At 45.1% G+C, this 21,706-nt stretch overlaps 1 protein-coding gene across 11 annotated transcripts in view; it reads right to left on the reverse strand.

The window, feature by feature from the left end:
* Positions 1–5,287: 5,287 nt before the first annotated feature.
* BTRC (beta-transducin repeat containing E3 ubiquitin protein ligase) overlaps positions 5,288–21,706 on the reverse strand; it is a 120,820-nt gene continuing 104,401 nt past the window's right edge. For all 11 annotated transcript variants that reach the window (XM_071446454.1, XM_071446449.1, XM_071446458.1 and 8 more), the window contains 6 exons: positions 21,235–21,484; positions 20,446–20,564; positions 16,222–16,332; positions 15,542–15,620; positions 12,074–12,267; positions 5,288–11,051 (listed from right to left, as the gene is read on the reverse strand). In XM_071446454.1, coding sequence (XP_071302555.1) covers positions 12,106–12,267; positions 15,542–15,620; positions 16,222–16,332; positions 20,446–20,564; positions 21,235–21,484 — 721 coding nt within the window. In that variant the 3' untranslated portion in view covers positions 5,288–11,051; positions 12,074–12,105. The remainder of the gene's footprint in view (positions 11,052–12,073; positions 12,268–15,541; positions 15,621–16,221; positions 16,333–20,445; positions 20,565–21,234; positions 21,485–21,706) is intronic.

Below are 21,706 nucleotides of genomic sequence, written 5' to 3' on the forward strand. Positions count from 1 at the left end.
GCCCCCAGGGCTCATTGGAGGCGCCTGAGCGGCCGGAGGAGGAGTCCGGGAGCCTCTCCCCTCGCCGGGGGCAGGGGCAGCGCCTCCGGACTGCTCAGCCCGCGGAGGGGTCCCGGCCCAGCCCGGGGGCAGCGGAACCACTGACGAGACGCTCTGTCACCTCTGAGAGCTCTCGCGTGTCCCCTCTAAACAGCAGCACTGCACCATCCCCGAGGCTGGCGGCGAGGGGCGGCCCCACAGCACCCAACACCCCGATCACCCCCGGCCCCTCGCCCAGCGGGGGTAGATGTGCCCCATCCCCCGCGCTCGGGAAGAGGCTGGCAGCCCCCGGCCATGGCTGGAGGCAGCTGCCTTCCCCGGGCACGGAGGGACACAGCCCCCAGCCCCAGAGAGGAGAGAACCGGCTCATGGCAGCTCAGAGGAATCCAATTTTGCTGCGGCCAGGAGCTGCCTCCCCTGCTGCTAATGAAGTGCCTTTAATTAGCAGCCTAATAGCAAGCTCTTAATTTGCCGAGCAGCCAGTTGAAAGGATGGGGACCCCACTAAGCCACGGCTGTCAACAGCTCCAAGGGCTTAAAAGGGACAGGTCCCGACAGGCTGGCCCCACTCAGGACGGTCCCGTGAGGCCAGGAGAGCGGAGCAGAGCTGGGAGAGCCCCACGGGCACCCCAGGCCTGCAGTGCCAGCCCCAGCCGGGCTGTCTGGGCTGTGGGAAAGTCCAGGCACCACATTCTCCCACGGAGGATGTTCCAGCTCTGGTCTCCCTCCTGTCCACGAGCCTCCAGCTCTTCCTGAAAGCATCGGGCCTCTCCCCCAGCCACCAGCCCTTGCCAGCTTGCCAGTGTTCAGTTTTCCCAGGGCTGGCCCCTGCTCAGGAGTTCCTGTGTCTTGCCCAGACTTGGCTTTTTCACATCTGGATCAGGGCATCACCCTTACCTTTGTGCAGGTGTCGCTGGGTGGCTGCAGAGACCTTGGTGACAGGGCCACAGTGGGGGAGACCTGCAGGAGTCTCAGTCCTTCTGGGGATGGTCCTGGTTCATTCCCAGAGCAGCAGGATGAAGATCCATTTTATTGGACCTAACCATGGGTGAGATGACTCAGCAAGAGAACATGCAGCCTGTGTGGTCCCAGCCATGCCCAAAGCACCTGCAGTGCTGCAGGGCAGCCCTAAACATGCCCAGGACTCACCCCAAGCAAAGCAGCAAACCTGGGACAGGATGATGAGCCAGGCCATGCTGTGTCCTGCAGCCTGCTCCAACTCTGGTCATTCAGGTACATGGCTCACCTCTGGGAGCAGCATGTGGAGGGTAAAATGTTTCCAGAGGTCTCTGGAAAGAGCACTGGAAAGAGGAAACAGCAGCAGCCATCTCTCCCCCACTCTGGTACTCTCTCAGCAAGTACTGACCAAAAAACCCTCCTGGAACTTCCCAGCTCCTCTGCACTGAAGCCCACACCTGTCCCCAAGCCCCTGCTCATCCCTCCTGCCACACAGCCTGATGCTGGGCACCAAGCAGGGACATCTTCAGGACACAGCTCCAAGCCAGGGGATGGCTGCTGCCTTGATTTAGAGAGTAAAATGGGTTATGGTCACTGGTTCCCAGCAGTGGCTGGGATGCTGGGAGCAAAGGCTTAGCAGCAGATGTAGAGGTGAGAAATTCAAGAAGGGGAGGAGGAGAGCCTGGAGTGCCAATTAAGGCTCACCAGAGGGCTGGGTTAATTGGAGACACTCCTGTGACCTGACCTGGTGATAGTGGCACACGATAGACAAGGGCTGGTGAGAAACAGCCACTGCTCTGAGCTGCAAGGGAGCTTGTCTCCACATTTTACAGGCATTCCTCCCCTGACTCCGTGCAAGGTGTCCCTGCCTAAAATATTCCCTGTAGCTGGGAAAGTGGCTGTGAGCCCATAAACCACCCTGATCCCCACCCATCATCACTCCCAGGGCTCCTGTCCCAGCACTCCATGTCACGGGATACTCACACAGCTCCTTTCCTCAAGGCATCTGACACAGTGCCTGAGGCACACAAAGAAACCCATGAGAACTGGCAGAGGCAGAGCAGCAGGTGTAGCTGGTCCCAGCACACATCCTGCAGAGTGATGGCATTTGCTGAGGCCAGGAGGATGGAGAAGCAGTTGGGACACCTGAGGGCTTCCCCTGAGCTGACAGCTCCCCATGGGGAGGTCTGTCCCCTTTTTCAAGATGAGATAGAAATCCCTTGGAAAGGATGCTGGTTCTAGGGGTTTCCCCAGCACCATCTAGTCCACACTAGATAAATTCCACGAGGAAGCAATAAGCAGCTCGTGCAAAGGCAAAACGATGCATAGCTTAGCAGCCACTGACCCCTTTCCCTGTGCTGGAGGAGAGGGAACTGGGCTGCACGGGCTGGGCACGCAGAGCTGCTCACAGACATTGGTGCCACTCCGAAGGTCAGAGCAGTTGGCCAGGGCTGCCCTTTGGGAGGTGACACTGCAGAAACAGAGATGCTCTGGCAGCTTCCCCACCTTCCTGCCCCTTGGAGGAGAAACCTTGATCCACCTTGGGGAATGCCAGCAGGGTGCTTGGGGCATGGCACAGGGAGTTTGGATACATCAGCTGTGTGATGTTAACCAGGGGCTTGAGTTTCTTCAAACCACAGTGGCCTCCACTGTGGAGGTCAGTGCTGTCCCCAGTGAAAGCCCTGCTCAGGCTGCTGTCTCTGCCTTGCTGCACTGTTCTCCATCTGCAGGCAGGCAATTTACCTGGACAGGTGAGACCTTTCCAGCCCAGGTGTCCCTGGTCACATTCCTTATCCTCTTCAGTGGTGAGGCTGATCAGCCTCACAGCTCAGCAACCTCTCTGTGGTTTTGGAGACTCTAGCAGCTCCTACCAGCCAGGTGCATGTCAGCAAATGATTTTGGAGAGAAAGCTCAGGATGGGACAGTAACATGGATGTGAAACAAAGAGTATCTCTCTTGGGGATATAATGAATGTGGTCTAAGCTCTTTTAGGGTAAAGCAAAGTGGCTGGTGCTCACAGATATGCACTGCTGGGCATGGATCAGCTGGCAAAGGGGTCACGCTGAGATCTCTAATGGCTGCAGCCCACTGCATGGGAGAGTGCATGCAGCAGCTTAGTTTTCCTTTTTTAAAAATTATTCTTATTCCACATTATTATTCCCACCTTATTCCCATCTTATGATTCAAAACATGGAATCATTTCTACATCCTGGGCACCGATGTGTGCCATTGCACAGGAAGCTGTGCCACACACTGCCTTGGAACAAAAGGGGCCAGGACACTGCTGGAGCCAGGAACAGCCCTTACTCCCAGGACAGACAGACAGACAGCTCACCCACAGAAATATATTGGCAGCATTACAGCATGTCTGTTTGCTCAGGGCCTTTTGTTTCCTTGGCCATGCTGCCTCCTCTCCTGAGAGCTCATCATCCTCTTCAAACCACCAATTGCTAAACTCATCCTAAACAGTTATTGTAAGAATTACATTCTTTCTAGCCTAGCTAATATAAGATGGCCAATTCCCCCTTTCCAAAAAGTATCTTACTATACTCTTGTAAGCATGTATATAACAATAAAAAACCACCAAACAAGAGAAGATTTCATTTTAAAGCTGTAGGTTGATCAAATGCTGTTAATTTGAAGCTATGGCAAACATTACTTTCCTTCTTCATCTGAAGTGGAAATAAGGCACACATTTTTAAACAGAAAGGGTAATTAACCACTGAATCTATTTAAGATAAGCTGTTCATCCTTTTCCAGTGGAAATTTACAATTGAGATTGCTTTTCTTTCTCAAAGACTCTCTTTAGTACTTGAGTTTTTGCATTCCAGTCTAGATTTCCTGGGAGAAGTCTTCCAGCTCATGCCCTGCAGGACAGCACTGTCCTAGTCCTAGAAATCTGGAATAAAGACCCTGATTCTCATCTTTAAACATCAAGGAGAAGAAGGGGAAGGACTATCTAAGGAACATCTAGAAATAACCCACAAGGAGAACCTGTTTCTCATGGGAGCAGGCAGTATGTGTGTTGTTTGGGTACACACAGACAACTGGAGCTGTGGGTATGGAAGGAGTTTCATTTGTGTGTGCTGGCACTCACAGGTTGTTGAAATCAAGCCTGCATTCTGTGTTACAGACCAACCCAAAACAATGGATGTAGCCTGTCACTGAAACTCCTCTTCCAAATCTATCATTGGATGGGAGGAAATAGCAGAGAGGGAATAGAAGAGGTTAAAGCGGTGCAAATATATATATATTACATATTATATAAAAATATGTATATAAAATATTTATTATATATGTGTGCACATCCACGCATACATATAAACACCAAAGCCTTGCCAAATAAAGCACGGGGCTGCTGGGAACCCTGTCACAAAGAAAGACGGAGATTGGAAGTGACAAGAATCCTGCTCCCAGCACTTGAGAAAAGCAGGAGCCTTCCCAATCTCCAGTCCCCCGCTGGCTCCCAAGAATGGAGCCAGCAGGGAGAGAGATGTCGGGAGTGCAGGGGTTTGTTTGTTTTCTGACCACCCCTGGAGTCAGGATCTTAAAACTGCGGTGGCCTTTGTTTTAAAAGGGGCTGTTAAGTCAAATGGGAAGATCCAAGGCTGCTATCCAAGGAGCACTTTTAAGAGGAAGGTATTCTGAGGGCGAGGGTGCTTGCCTTCTGATTTGGGCGAGCGGTGAGCGTGGAAGCATCCCCAGCCATGGAGCTGCGTGGCGGTGCTGCGATATGTCAATTACTCACTCATTATTGAACAGCAGGATTCTGATTAGCTTATAAAACAAATTTGTGCTTCTCCTACCAGGATCTTGCAACAATACCCAGAAAAACACAAAATCTTTGCAGGTTTTCCCCCACACTTTTTTAATGGGCAGGATGGCTCCAACTCTTTTCTATCAGTCACATCCACTCCCTGGCTCACAGGGCAGACTCATCTGCCCCAGCCAGAGGCCATTAACTATGAATGGAGAGAGTGTTAATTAAAAAGTATGCTGTGGTTTTAGGAATAAGTGGGTTTTTTTCTGACTGCCAGGGCAGTCTTTTATGCTGCATTGGTCTCTGAGGTGGGACTGGCTGCTGCAGACTCTGTGTCCAGTGAAGCTGCAACCACCTCAGGTTTGGGGCAAAGCTGTCCACCTTCCATCCCCAGCACTGCCAGGTGTTCACACTGCAGATGTTGTGTACAGTACATGTGTAGCAGAAGTGTATCCCACACACATGGGTTTGAGGAAGATACAGGATTGGTATTTTGACAGCATCTTTCCCCCCAAAAGGAAAACAGGAGAGATTCACAGCTTAATCTTTGTATTTAAGTTATTTTCTGAACAGTTAAAAAAAAAAAAAAAAACAAACCACACTGTTACCATGATCCTAGCTCAAGTGAACATTAGTACATTAACTACACATCACCGTAACATAATCACAAAATTCAAAGCACTCATTACTTAAGAATCCAGATAACAAATATAGCAGAGTAACAAACAGAAAATTCTGGAGAAACCATGTTCTTTCTCACCTCTCCCACTTCCACAGCCCCCCCAGCCTGAGCAGGCTGGAGTGATGCAGCACAGGCTGGCCTGGCAGGCATGCAGCTCTCCTAAATGCAGTGATGGAAAATGATGGGAAGAAACAGGACAATACGCTTTGCTGAGGTCCACACTATTGTTCTGCCATGCTAAAAACTGGGGCTAGGCTAAGTCCTGCAGTGCCTGCATGATAAAGACACAGTAGCCAAAGCAAAGTTTTACACTCAAAAGCAGCTCCAGATTTTCACACTGAATTGCCCAAAAATTTTCATAGGTAGCTCCTTGTAAAAGCCACTGCAAACAGCCCACTGACCTGCCTCCTGTACGTGGAGTTTTGCTCAGAGGTAAACCAGTGCTCCAGTGCCAGGAGGTTAAAACACTTTGCCTGTGAAGGCAAAAACCTGTTCATTGTGCAAGAACGAGCACAGCTGCTCTGTGATGAAGACTTGTATTTCACGCTGATTTTCTGGCCACAGCTGCACTTGGCTCCTGCTTGAGCAGAAATCAAGGTATCTCTTAGGGCTATTAAAAAAGGGGACTTATTTAGGAGCTGTCTATAGTATCTAAAGGGCTTGCTGCACATCCATGTACATCAGAATCTCTGTGATTTTGAGAGTATTACCTTAACATCCCCAAGGATCAACCAGTGTTGCCAACTCCCATGGGTTATCTGCTGGACAAGATACGTGGAGGCCCCGCGATCTTTGGGAACAAGCACAAAGTCATGGGAAGAGTTTTCTGACCAATCAAAGGATGATCTATTCTGGCAGTGTGCCAAGGCTCCCCCATGGGATTTGCTTTGGGAGTTTTGCCCAGTAGTTTGGCTACACCTCATCTTAAAAATATGGGGCAAGGGGGGAATGGAGGGGAAGCCAAATGCTCAGTCTCAGCAGGTAGCCATTCCTCTCAACCCATTACTGGGATTTTGGAGAAGGAACACACCCAAGGGACCTGCTGCTCCCATCTCTGAATTAAAAGAGCGGCAGAAAGACTGTAACCCCCTCATGCCAATCAACCCAGTTTCCAGCAGGATAGACAAATTTTATATGGAGACCTCCTTTGAGGACAGCTGGGTCACTTGCTGTTTCCCCCCTCCTTCTGGGAAGTTGCTGCTTATCATTTTGGGGGGAACAGTAGGGCAAAGCTCAGCATGTCAAATGCATCATGCATGCCACTTGGAGACCCTGGCAAAGCTCATTCTTCTCTTGGCAAGCATAGTTTAGACCATCCCTTTCTCCTTATATCTCCACTGCATCCTAAAAGGGGCATCAGCTGGCAAGTTCAACAGTTGGAGGCCTTACTTGATCACCTCCTGATGACTCCTGATCATGGAAAACTTCAATTTTTCACAGCCAACTACACAAGCTAAAAGATCTATTTTCAGCACCATCCCCGCTTCTCTAGAGATCCATTTCCATCCCCACATATGCCAGGTTTTCAACCACTTGTGTCATCTCCTCCTTTTCCTCCCACAGTTAAGAGCAAGCCTGCAGTAGGAAGGCTGGACATTCCTTCTTGTTCCCTTCTCTAGCTAAGGAGAGCTGCTAGTATTTGTGATTTATTAAATGCTAATATTTTCCTTTCCCAGTGAATTAAGGAATAATAGGCCACAAAAGGCAGATATAAAATCATGTTAAAGAAAGCTAACAAAGTTAGGCAAGAGCCCAATCTAGAGAGGTGCTTCCCAATGGAGGTGGGGATGCAAAAAAACTTAGAACCAAGCCTGGAGCTATGCTCAGACTGAGGAAGGGACATGTGGAAGGGGCAGATACACATACCTGGGAGTGGAGAAATATGCATGATACTCTCCAGCTTTTTCAGTGTTCAAAAAAAAAAAAAAAAGAAAAAGAAAAAAGGATCCTTTGGAGCAGGAGGTGGGTAGGTAGAGCATGGTGGTCCAAGTCAGCTTCCAGTTTAGGAACAAGTGTAAAGCATTTCAATGTTTCTGATGATCACAGACTTCTCAACTTGTCACCTGAATCCTTCCATTCCAACAGTGGATGTGTCTGTCCTTGAATGTTAACAGGGAGCAGAGGGAGCCGCTCCAGAGGAGACATCTGTAGAAGTTATCTCACTGCAATCTCCTTCGTGCCATTTTCTATTTGCATATTTGAAAGCAAGCTGTGTTCCTCTGAGGATGAGAAATATTTGCAGCAAAACTGTGCCCTATTGCAAAGGAGTCACACGCAGGAGATGGTGTGGCCACAACAGATTGTCCCACATCTCCAGTACTTTCCATCCCATAATCCAAGGTGGAAGGCTAGCATGAGCTTCCTACTTGCGGGAGAAGTGACGATCTCTAAGCAGCAGAGGTATTTCATTTCAAAGCAATGTGCAACACTTAAAGCCCACAGACACTTCCAGCCCTTTTTTATCTCCTTTCAGCAGGCATGTTCTAGTTCTTTTCATTATAAACTCTGCAATTACTCCAATCTGGTTGAGGGATTATCCATCCTGTTCATGCTGAAACCTCTCTCTCACATGCACTCTTGAACACTCACACACACATGCACACATATCCTAAGGGAAGGGAAAGGAGTTTGAAAAAGCCACTTTCTTCTGACATTGGGAGATCTACTTACCAGATTGCTCCTCCCTAGGTGCATAATAACCACTAACAAATGTCAGGCTGTGGCAGTTTCAAGTTCAAGTTAGATCAGTTAACTTCAGTTTCCTTCTTAGCCAGCAGAAAATTTGTACAACTTGGGGAGTGGGGTAGGAATCCTCACCCTTCTGCAGTCCTGTCCCTACCTACACACAGTCCCTTTGTGAGGGTGACACACCTTTCTTACCATGTGCCAAAAATGGATTCCAGCAGTTGCTTGCTAAATGTACCTTAAAGAGCTCTATAAGCACAGTACCACTCTATACAGTACGGTACCACTTGAAGACCCAACAGAATAGCAGCATAGAGCAGCAGGGCTATGACAACCAAGGACAATTTGCAGTGGTGGTATCTCTTGTGTTTGGCCAGCCAGTCAGCCAGTTCTCCCAAATTCTCTCAACCACCAAAAATACAACACATCCTTGAAGGTATTGGCCACAAAGATGTAATTAAAATATTAGCAAGTTTTGCAGCCTTCAGCAGCTGGAGTAACAGATCATTGTTTTCTACAGTAACAGAAATGGAAAAGACAGAGGATAACCAAACTGAGGAAAATAATTATTAAATCTTCACCCAAGGTCATATAAACCCCTGCTGATATGCAGCCATGCTGCAGACCTTGTAATACATGAACTTAGAGAGACTCTTAAAATAGTATTAAGACTCAGAGCTTGAATTCAACAAAGTTTGGGATGTGAACTTTGATTCTCTCTGATCCCTTGCCACTTTGGCTTTGGGACTGCAGTATTCATGATATGTAGAGCTGCCTGAAAGCCAAAACAGCCTTCCTAGACTTAAAATTAGTTGTGGATAAACATTGTGACTCAAAACTTATTTATGACTCTGCAGAGGTAAGTCACTCTGTCGCTGTTACCTGAGCAGAGTTGTTAACCTGCTTGACTCTTTTACAGGAATAGTTCAAACAGAAAAGAGGAGTGTCATCACATGCTCTGAGATGCTTGACACTGCTGCCCACGTGCTTCAGGAAATGCACTAGGTACTAGCCAAGAACCAGCTTTGCCCTCCTCCCTAACTCCATTGCCTTCTTGTCTGTCCTAGCTATCACCTAAATTACTCAAGTCTCTGGACTGCTCTCTGGGGACTCTTGGACCAGCTCCTTGCTAGGTTTCACTGGTGGAAAAAGCGCATCCCCAGCAATTCCAAACAATGCAACAGCTTCCCCAGCAAAGTGAAGTTGATGAGAAATACTTATTAAAAAAAACCCCATCTGCCAAGTTCAGAGGGTGTTAACAAAGCAGGCAGCCCTCCAGCCCAGAGACAAAGGACCTTGATTTCCTGCTGTGGGATTAGAGCAACTCCCCACTAAAGCAGTGGAGATTTTTCCATACCTACAGCAGAAGATCTGGGCCTAAACCTGGAATGGCCAGGGACTGATTTACAGAGTCCTTTCTAATCTAAATGCAGGCCAGCTGCAATTTGTTCCAGCTCTGTGAAGAGAGCTGTTTACCCCCAGACCTCTGTCTAGTTCAGACATGCAGAATTGTTTCTCATGTACCTACTCTTCAGGGCTATTTTTATCTTCTAAACAATGACAATTAGCAGAAGTCTCAGTCAGAAAGCAAAGACCCATCTCAGCTATCAGCAAAAGGACTAATCAGCCTGTGTCCCTAAACTGCAAGGCAGTACATAGGTTACAGAAGCAGACCAAAAACTCCTCAATCCCTTCTAGCAAAGCCAGTCCCAAAAATGCTGCAGAACTGGCCTGGAGTCATTGCTAAATGCAATGATTGTCCTCATGGCCAACTCATTTTACTCAGCCACCATCTCCAGGGTGTGCATTTGCTCATTCAAGTGAGGCAAAGTCTTATAGTCATGGCCAAAATGTTTGTTAGTGTGTCACTCTAGGGTGGCACTTGAGAGCTCCATGAAATTTTTAACAGCTCCCTCTTCCAGTACCCATCTACAGCCTCTCTGAGGGAGAAGGAATGAAAGGATAGGAGCAATGTCCAGCTTTCCTTCTCAGCCCAGCCTCAAACTTTCTCCAATTTACAGAATGATTCATAAGCCATCAGCAACACACTGTCTTCAGGGAGAACAGCAGTAGGAAGATGGTAGAGACAATCCCTTTGCTAGTGAAATACTGTCCTGGGCCAACAGTTCACCTGGGGTGGGGGTGGACAGGATCTCAGCCCCAGTCCATCATGCTTGGGACTTTGGCAGGAGAGAGTTTAACTTTTCATCGACTAGCATTCCCCAACAAATTAAAAGGAGACTACAATACACATCCAGCTTCCAAAGGGTTAGCATAGCAGGCAGGAGAGGAAAGAGATGGATTTGGCTCATAATAGTCAAATTTCAAGGGTCCTCTCTCCACAAAAAATAAGTCTGCAGTTAGAACAGCCAAAAGCCGCAGGGAAGCTGGGGTTGGGGGGATGATGGTCTGGCTGTTTTAAGTGTTTCTGCTGCTCTTCAGAGCTGAATGCTTTTTCAAAGGCCTAGCAATGGATATTGATTTCAGCCTGAGAGTAGCAGCCTCCCCACCCACCCACCCTCCCACCCACCCTGAAGTGACTCTCAGCAGGATGCACTGTGGCTGTAAGTCTTCTGCTTAACAGCAAAGCAACACGTTCTGGCGACATCTTAAATATATTCATAGGACATTGATGACTGGGCTTGGAGGGGAATCAAATGGGGTAAAGGGAAGAGTGAACATGAAGAGGGGAATGAGGGAAGAAAGGGATGGGAAGGTTTAAAAATGTTAACTCTTCATGAAAGATAAAAGTCATCTTCTGATATAGCAGCACTTTAGCAGTCAGCCGCGCTGAGTAGACCCTGTCTGAGATCAACCGCATGCCAACTTTGTTCCAGAAACAAGTCTGAGAGCCTCTCTCTTCAGCAAGTATTGGTTACGTGGATAGTTCTTTTGTCCTGGCATTTAAATACTGCAGCTTAAATGAGTCCTGGGAACAAAAAACAGAACAAACCAAACAAACCCCATTCATATTAAGCCTTTTAATGATTTAAAATAGCATCTGATTGACCAGAGTGTTTGAGAAAATCAAGATCTGACAGGTCCAGAGCATCACGGTACAGTTACCAAACAGAATACAGGATGTGCCCCATGACAGAGCACTTTCATGGGAAAATGTCACTGTGGACACCCCTTTGCAGAAGCCTGTCAGCTCTTCTGCCATTCTTCTCTCTTATGTTTACTGCTATTAACAGTAATTGTGCATGTACCCACCAACACAGGCAATCATGTTATGCCACTTCACTCATATGCTTCAACTTCACTCTACAGCTGACCCAAACATATGAAACATTTTGTACTCCCCATACTGTGCTGGCCAAGACAAAAGGTGATGAGCAAACCAAGCAGGCTCTGATAGGAGTAATTTAACATCCATGGCATGAAAGGGAGAACAAGGGATAGGCCCTATCCGTAAATTATTTTGCACATTGATGCATCTCGATTTAATTTGCCTGGGCTTGTGCTTGTGCCTCAGTGTCTCCTCCCCTAGCCAAACTGTAATCTTGAATCAGCTTGCTGCAGAGTGAGGAGAATGGTCATCACTTCAGAGGGAGGTTCTTGGCAAAACCCTCCTGCCTGGTGACAACTGCCCAGGGTCAGGCCATCTGCATCCTCTTGTTAGGCAGCAGCTGCTCTACTCGCTCTGCAGAAACCCTTCTTCCTTCTGGACAGCAGTGTAACTGATTTAATTATTGATGATGATGGACAGAGGAGGAGGAGTTCTTCAGGGGGAGTCATAGGCACCACATGTCACAAATCCTAAAATAAAGTCCCTGTTCTAAGGTACCAGAACAATTCCTGTCCTTTTACAGGACACTGTAATTACTGTATAACCAAGATGACAAACACTGCTAAACCCAGCCAGTTATTCAAACAGCAGGTTCACACTACATCCAGTGCCACCTTTGAGCCTCACCTTATTTTTAAAGGTTTTTTGTTGTTGTTGTTTACCTGTGCGAGTGTGAGGTACAGTGTAGTGTTATTTATCTGGAGATGTAGGTGTATGTTCTGGACGGGGAACGAGTGGATTCTGCCTGGGCAGCTGGGTCATTCAGAAAATCCCAGATGAGGATGGTGTCATCATGTGAGCTGCTGACGATCTGGAACTCATCAAACTGAAGTCGAAAGACTCTTCCAGAATGCTCCTGAAATGCCAGTGGGAGACAGAGCATGTTACTTTGCAAACTAGTTGGCACCTGGGATGGGGTAGGAAAGATGAAGTTGGGCTTGATTTTAGTGCCATATTAATTTGTCAGTAAACCCTAGATGGCACACTGTGCATCACCATCCCAGAGCATAAATTAAACCCTCTCTCAAGGAAAAGTCTGGGTACAAGGAAAATATCTGAGTACTTGACTTGCAGGCAGTTTACATTACAGTTGTCCCACTATTCCTTAAATCCCAGTATTAGACACACACCGTGCAGAACAAACCAAACTCCCACCCCATATAATTCCATCTGGTGAGGCTGACAGGTGCACTGTCTTCCTTATTCCATGGCAAAACTCCTTCCTGAAATTACAGCATTCCCAGGTACAGTAGGTTACAGGGTAAGAGATGAGAACTTTGCATTCAAGACTTGGCATCATTGCCACTGCTGAAGAGGGAACAGCTTAACACTGGAGGACACTAAGGAGCCTATTGTAAAGTCCAGTGACACAGCAGTAATTCCTCCTAAGCAGTTCTAAAAATATGATCTAGAAAGGGCATTCTTTATAGGCAGTTTGCATTCTGCTCCGAGGCTGAGTGGAAATGACATGACAATTTGGCAAGAGTTCAGACCATAATTAACAGGAGGCAATGGCAAGATCCTGGATTTCACAGAGCAAATCCACTCTGCTTTCACTTGTGTGTTGCCTATTTTCTCTTGGTGCTCGTGACACTCCAAGAGCAGTGGCTTCCTCCTCGGTCACCAGGGAACAGAAAGTGTGCAGTGACGGTGAGCCCTGCCTCTTCCATGAACACACATTTCTCTTTAGTGCTCACACATTGTAAGGGGATTCTGAAGGTCAGGAAAAAAACATGTCTTAAAATGCTTTAATACTGAATCTACAGGTTTCTCAAACATTTAGGCAAAAGAGAATTGCTAGTTACTAAAGGGGAAATCTTTGTCTTATAGCACAAGACTACAAAAATACAGCTCAATTTACAAAGAACAACAGATGCTTTAAAGTGAATTTCTGAATCTTTAAATCAAAATTATCTAAGAATAAATGCAAATGTAAGCCAGATTCTAAGATATTTTTTTTTAGAATTTCTAATCAATGGAACCTTTTTGATCTTCTAATTTGAGTTTGTTTTATAAACATCTTATGAGTTTCTGTCTTCCCACTTATTCTTAAGGGAAGTGTTTTTCCAGGTTTTGTGTTATAGCAGTAAAGAAGTTCTTCCAAAAAGTATCATTACAACAGTCAGATCCACTGATGGATTATTCACTGAGATGGTGGTGGGGGGGAGAGAGAGAGAGGGAGGGGTACTTTCAAAACTTCTGTTCAAAACTCTCTTTTGATCCCAGTCACTGTGGTCTAAGTAAGGCTGCCCTACCTGGACTGTTTATGTCATAAGGAAAGCTGAACCATGAGCTTATTCTGTTCATGGAAAGCTTCTGTCAAATTCATGTCGCACTGTTCCAGCTAACGGAAGACAAAACTGGAAGGGACCTGGCATGCAGCGAACATTTGTTATCTGTGCACTTTCCTCCTACTGTTTGAAAATTGAACACAAGCAGCAGGAGACTCATGATGTTCATTGTGCAGCCAGGTTTAATTTTGGAGGACGAGGGAAGAGGAAAAAAACACCAAAGCATGGGTAAGCGGGTGTAAGGACACCCTGTTGTCATAAAAGTCCTAAAAGCACTGCAACAGTTTCCTCTGCTCCCCACCCTGCTTTTGGCCCCCTCCATTGCTATCAAACAGGGATTTATGAGTATCCATGTGTTGAGATTCCAACAGTGTTTCCATCCCACCGCTTCTGATTTATAATATAATTAGCTGGGGCACTTTGGCTGTCCACTGCTGGAACATGCAGAGGAAATCACACCAGTTAAATTAAGTCTACAGGTTACTAGGCACACATTTGTCTCAGGCTGGAGCAGAGAAACACTACTAATACCAAGTCTGAAGTCTTAGACTCTCAGGATATGAGCTCATGGGCACAGAGTTGTTCCATAGCTTGGAACTGGGTGACCAATGACAAAGGGCTTTTCTGGATTTCAGCCATGAAACTATTTGCACTTCTATTTGGCTAACAAGAAGGTTTTTCAATGTAGCACCTGTGGGCATCCAAAGCTCTCATGGACTCTGATCCTGTAGCTGATGGTCCAAATACATGATTGGAAAAGGGTAGCATGACTTAATGATCTTACTGCCTGTCAACTGAGTCCCAGTAACCTCACAGCCTGCACCAAATGTGACATAAAGTACTTCAGTGAAATCTACAACAGGAGCAATTCAGGTGGTTGATGGGTGTGCAGAAGGTCAGCCAGCACAGCTCAGCTGGTGAGAAGTAACCACACTTTTAGAGAATCAGATAGCCTTGGTATGATCCTGTTTTAGAGCACAGACTACAGTCATGAGCCACAGCAGGAAAAGTTCTGACATATACCTATTGAAACACTGCCCAAACAACCTAAGAAATAAAAACATACAGTACTTATTTTTCAATGAGATTTTGGTACTGGTTGAAATCTTGCTTTATCCCCAGCAACAGTGCCGGTTTTTTTGCATGGAACGTGGTGGAGGAACACTTACAGAACCACCCCAAGGCCTTGGCTGTGCTGGCATTTTTCTCAAAACTTTCCCACATTATTCTAAGACCAAGCAGAGCCATTTTTAAACATGACTGTGAATGTTGTTAACACTCACATAATGACATTTCACCACATCATCACTGACCTGCACTAGAAACCAGTGGACAGCATGAAAAGAGTAGTTGCTGTTTGGGCATAAGGCAATTTCACTTTCTGTTTCTGTCCTGCTTTTTCTTTAAGCACCCAAAAGGCAGTTAAAAGCAATCCCAAGTGTGTTTGTTCCTCAAATTGGGAATGTACTGTTTTTAAGAAATTTCATGCCAACAATTCATAGAACTTACTACTACATCATCAGGTACACACAGATTAATGTAAACCCACTAGCATATGGATTCCAAGGATGAGGTAAAAAATGGATTCAGTTATTAACTTCAAATCACAGAATAAAACTGTTCAAAAGTCCAGAGTGGAGTGAAAAGGTCAGAGATTCTAACTTTTAATGCTTGCAATTAATAGCTTGCAAAATTAGAAGTTGGACAGCCAAAAAAGCCAGACTCCTAGAAATTATTTCAAGATCCTGCAGACTGGGGCTAAACTGACTTGAGTTTTCACAGCTCAAGATAGCTCTGAACAAGCACACTTTCCTCAACACCTCTAGCTAAAGCTCTTACCACAAGGGTTCGCAAGCAGAGGGTCCCTGCTGGAGCACGAGGATCCAAAGCAGCCACAAGATCCCATACTTTAATTTTCCTAGTGGTGAAAAATAGACAAACACCATGGCTCTGTTAAAGAGAAAAGAGCAAGTACTCACAGAAAAATAACTGTTAGTACAACTTAGCTAATACACCAGTTTAAGGAAAATTACAGCAATCCTTCTGCTCTTGAGACCTGCTTCTTGCATTTCCCCTTTGTAAAGCTTATAGAACTTAATGGGAGGTAAAAATATGCTGTCAGTAAAGTAAAACACATAAAAAGCAGGTGGTAATAACTAACAGAAACACATGGGAGTGCAGACAACTTGTCTGTAATGGCAAATGGTCCTGCAGACAACCACAGATGGGAAAGATTGTTCTTAAAAGTGGTTGAGCTGGAAGGAATTCCAGGTTGAGTCAGTCAGATATTCTTACCAAGCACAAGAACTGGACCACACACATCAAATCACATGGACTTATTTTAAAAGAAGAATGAAAGCTATGCTCTTTAGCATGGTTCTCACTTACTGGCCATGAAAAGGTCCTCTTAGTATGACAGACAGACAGTCTGATATTTATGCAGAAGATGCACAAAGTGGGATGGGATACACTGAGACAGACAGAAAGATGCAAAGCATTGACTGCACTGATATCCTCACCCATCATATGCCCCACTGACTATCCTCTTGTTATCAAAGCGTATGCATCTCACCAACTCTTCATGGCCTTCCAGTACTCGTAAACATGCCCCACACTCTATATCCCACAGCCTGGAAGAGAGTACAAAGAAGCATTAAGAATTTTTTAATACCTTAGCATTGCACATTTGGTCTTTGCTTGTAGTTAATGGAAACTTGGAAATAAAGATTATGATGGAACAACAAAGAAGAAAGAAACCACACTCATCACTCTTTTCCCCACAGTTAAATAGACACATGATTTTCCACATGACCCTAGGATGTTACAGTAACACACAGGAGACGAGTCACAAACCAGTTGTGTCTAGTATCTACAGCTCTAGTAACACAAGGTATCTCCCAGTTATCTTCAGGGTGAGCCTCACTTTATTTTACTGAGGTTCATAGTTTGTAAAAGTGTTGTGCCTTGGTTTTAAGATATTAAGAGAGAGGGACTTACTAATCCCCTCAGCAGCTTGTTTCAATTGATACGATCACCTTCATGGGGATGTGACCTTTCTGTTCCCCTACATGCCCATTTCTGATTTGGAGACTTCCATCAGACAAATTAAGTTATCAATATAGTGGTGAGAGGTACAAGAATTAACAAGACCTTTTCCTTTGTCGTTTCTCCTTCTGAAGGTATGTTTAATCTGTAATCCAGGCACCTTATGCATATACTAAAATGGATGCTCTGTGTTTATTATTTTAAATGCATTTTTTTCTTGCTCTCAAATAACTCCTGTGGCTCTATGTGAACTGTTTCTAATAATACAGTATTTTTAAAAAGTTCTGGCACCCAAACCAATATACAGTAAGAGGCCTAGCAACACATTATTCTTTCAACTGTACCTATCCCAGAGTTTTAGCTTTTGTGATGGATTTTCAGCATGGAGAATAAATTAAAATACATAATTTTTACACCTGCACACTACCTTGAAAACTAGTTAAAGGCTTCAAACAGTTATGAAGTAAGTCTATTTGTTTTCCATACTTTTGCCAGCTCTTTGACATGACTCCCAATTACCATGGATAAAAAAAGATTATTTGCCTACAAGAACTGAAATTCTTTGACATGTCTAGAGGTGTTCTATCTCTGGCTGAGACATGCTCTGCTCCTACAGCAATCCTGTAACAGCAACATCTGCTCTGAGTCCCTGACACACAGCAGAAAGAAAGCAGTCACAAATGTTCTCAAATGCTCATTCAGTAAGTGCTCTGACTGGCATGAACTTCATTGCAGTGAGAAATATGGGGGTTTGTGGAATTTCTCTGGGTGACACATCTTGAAGCAGTACAGCTGCTGAGAGGTCAGGTCACTTTTGCTTGAGAGACAAAGAAAGAGACAAACCATCCCCCATGTATTTTATTCCTGAGGTTCCCCAGGGAATAATCCAGATCTGGTTGATGTGTGCCCAAGGCTGGTGGATAATGGCTGCAGCTGTCTTGCCACAACAAGTTGCTCTCATTTTGGACAATAGAGGAATGAACAGAACGCTTTTGTCACTGTGGAACTGAGAAAGGATAGGTCTATGCACATGTTTGAAGCCAACAAGGAGCTCAAAGTGATTCTTCAATCTGTGAAGTTGATCCTTCAGGAATCTATGAAGGGCCCAACAGTTTTACTTGAGTACAGCACACCAGTCAAGGTCAGAGCAAGCCACTCCATGAAAAGGTCAGCCAAAGGCACTCTGGCTGCTAGAGAGCATTACCTCTCTCAAGGACTGTAAACAGGATGGACAATGCCAGACATTAACTGGTGCAGAAAGGTTGGAAGAGCAATCTTGTGCCAGGAACTTTTGTGCCATGTGTTTCCATTCCTTGCCATTGATCATGAAATTGCCAGCAGCTCTGGGAGGCTGCATCACACTAACTCAGGCCTGTATTTTCAGGTCCCAGTCTGAGGTTTTACCTGGATGGGATTACAAGAGGTGATCATGTCCCTTGTCACATGGCAAATGGGCTTTCATGTACAAAGGGGATAAGTGCTATTAAGAGTAGGGTCCCTTAGAAGAGTTGGTGCCAAGGGTCTGTCTCAGATTTGATAAGTTTCTCTAACTTTTACTTTTTTAAATATTCAAAGGAACAAAGAGTAAAAGAACTAAACTTAAGGCTTGAGAACTAACTAAAAAAAAATCACTTCAATTGTGTACGCAGTCAAAAACACTACCACTGCTCTTTCCTATAACTTTGAGAGAACTTCTGGAAATAGAGGGAGGTCTGCAATTATCTCAGCCTTTAATTCACTTGAAAGCAGAGCAGGGAGATGTACAGAAGGCAGGTGAATCTGAATCCCCACCTTTTAGAAAGAATGCTGTTGTCTAAACAAATTGATATCAGATCCTTATGTGTGCACATCCTAGAAACAGACACATGAAGACCAACCACTCATTAAAAACTTAACCCAACATGATATTGTCTAATTTTATTTTCTTGCCCTAAATTCTCTGGTTCCTTTTTTTTCCTGCACTTTGAAGCTAAGATACTGCAGTGATTGGATTAAACTTGACGGACAGTTTCTGCTAGATGGAAATTAGCACAATGATAGTGATGTCTATGTAGCAGGTGAAATTTCTGGCTTAAATCAAAACCTAAATATTTTTTCTATGTCTCAGCTACTTTACATGTCCTCAACGTTTGCAGTTGCAAAATTAGAAATCACAAATTCATCTTCTGGAAAAAACTTTCTCTGCAAGTGAGGAATAATGGGCTTTTAAGTTCTAGATCAGCCTGTACTGAAGTCCAGCACACAACATCTGATAGTGGATTAAATTCAAATGTAAAAAGCACCAAGCCATCCACAAAGATGACTTAGGAAACTTTTTCTTAATCATCCTTCTACTGACTTGTGCCCTCTGCTAATGGCTGGGATGGGAGAAAACTGTCTTTCAGCATCGGGTAAGTCTCTTGCCTTGCTCACACTGCTGCTAAACTTGACTCCCATTAAGATTCACTGTTGACATTCCTGAAATTCTAGCACAATTTATCTCTTAAGTAGGGATTTTGTCCAATGCAAGCATAAAAGTAACTGTATTCCTGTTTAGCATTATCACTATCTTGACATTTATTTTTATTAGCATTGCATATTTTAGATCCTTCCCTAGCTGCTGTAGTATTTAACTATTTCTTGCTCTACTTCTGTGGCCAAGTTTCATGGTACAACTGCAGAGGGCTATTTTTTCTATTTGAAGTGCAGTTCACAGCAGTGGTGCTGCTCTTACACAATGCCTGTAATACCTCTTCCCTTGATTAAGAGATGGAAGTTTTAGCTTTCCTGGTCATGCTCTGAGACAGCTTTGTACTAAAATTTGGAACAGTGACCTGGTGATGTCAACCAAAGGACCACTGTTTTTCTACAGAATGCAGAGCAGGGAGAGGCAGCATGTTGCAAACCAAGTCCACAGGCAAACAATAGCACAGGTCATTCTCACTGAGGAAAAATTATTACATGTGAAGTGAAGGGTTCCTGCTCACACTACCCAGCTTTCAAGTTTTACCAAAAGGCAGACAATTACTTTAAAAAATGACAAAGGGAAAGGGAGGTTGCTGTTACTCCCATTTCCATGACAGAGCCATTTTTTATATCACGTAACTAATATTCAAGCTTGTTCCATACATCCTGAAATTAGTGGGACATCCCTCTGCCAGCATCTGCAGGATGTAGGGAGAAATTCTGGTTTGTGATACCAGAAAGAGTTAAATCTCAGACTGCAACTAGGGCAGCTGGAGAAGTGCAAAAGGCAGCAAACTGAACTTCATGCTCTAAACCAGCTGTTCCAAACTTAACCAGGTGCCAAGTACCACAAGAAGAGTTTGGCGAGAGCCCAGGAGGATTTCTGCAGAGGATTAAATGCCTCTTACTGCAAATCTGACCCCTTTAACTAGACACATAGTCCAATTAAAATATCACAAGAGGACATCGTAGAAAGTGGTACTTGCCAGCTCCTTCATACACCAGAACTGTCAGAGCAAATGCAACTTGTTGATTAGTATGGGACCTCTTGAGATGTAGAGGATGAAAGACAACACAGTAAAACAGGCTTCTAATATCTCTTTCCAGTAGTTCCCAATGTTCTATACTAAAGAAAGCATATTTCAAAGTTGACAAGGGTACAGAGCACTTCAGCTGCCTAACCTCAGCACGTCCCAAGGCACCAGAGACAGTGTGCTTGCACAGAACCCTGTGATGGGGAGTGTGTCTCTCACCTGATGGTATTATCTGAAGAGCCGCTCACTACTAGCCTGTCTCTGTACTGCAGACATGCAATGCCTCGTTTGTGGCCATTTAAGGTGCGCACAAATTCGCAGGTACTAGTGTTCCATACCTGTGACAGGAAGGGGGGAGGGAACCACAGAGACAAATTATTACGAAGAGACTAACAAAAGATGGTGTCTGCATGATAAATAGATGCATCCAGAATGCTCTTAATGAAGATGCTACCATTAAGACTGGGAAAATCACCCCTCTGATGACCTGTGATTAGTCTGCAACTGATAGCAGGGTGGGTCACTGTACACAGAAGATTTTTGCCACACAGTATCAGATTAGCTTCCAGGTTCAGCATTCTTGGGTTATGATTTTGTTTACACACGATATAGATTCTCCTGAGGTTTAATGCTGCAGACTGGGATCATAGCAGTAACACTTAAGTGCCTCCTTAAGTATCTCCTATCAACTCACCTTCACTTTTGTCCCCACGCTGCCCTCTAACAACTGTTTAAATGACTGAACAGGTTATGGAAGTGGTCAAGTCGAAAAAGAACACAGAAAAAAATGTTCTTTTTTAACTGCATCTGTACCTGGAACTGATTTGCCATAGGTTCTGTAAATAAGCGGTGCCCGCTCAACTGAGGAGGGACAACTGCAAATGAGCAGAAGGAAGAATACTGCTTCTAAAGGAAGATCCTGCCAGGGGCCATCTTCCCCATCTGGTCACTGTTCTTTGCTAATAAATACCCCAGAGCAGCAAACAAAAAGCCTCTGAAACACCTCACCTTTATAGTTCTGTCACCTGATGCCGATACAATGTACTTGTCATCAAAGTCCACCACGTTGACAGCAGCTCGGTGCCCTACGAGCACCCTCCTGAGGGTGATGTCCGTCGGGGAGGCCATGTCCCACACGGCGATGGAGCGGTCCTTGGAGCATGTCACCATCATGCCGTTGTTGAAGCGCAGGTGCAGCACGGCCTCGCAGTGGTGGATCAGCGTATTCAGCATCTCGCCTGCATTCACGTCCCACACTCTGCAAGGTTCACATTTCAAACCAGACAGATGAGAGTTAACAACCTGCACTGCGAATTTTCTGCAGAGCCAGAGAGGGACAGGGAGAGGTAATTGACTCTCTAGTGATATTAGAGAAGCAAACACCACAAGTTATATCTACATCTATTAAATAGTTCATTAAAAAATGTATTAGATAAACCTGTTGATTATGTGTACATTGAGACAGTCCAGCAGCCAAAAA

This window comes from Agelaius tricolor, unplaced genomic scaffold, assembly GCF_023055355.1.
Source record: "Agelaius tricolor isolate 1412-34295 unplaced genomic scaffold, bAgeTri1.0.p SCAF_22, whole genome shotgun sequence".
Lineage (NCBI taxonomy): Eukaryota > Metazoa > Chordata > Aves > Passeriformes > Icteridae > Agelaius > Agelaius tricolor.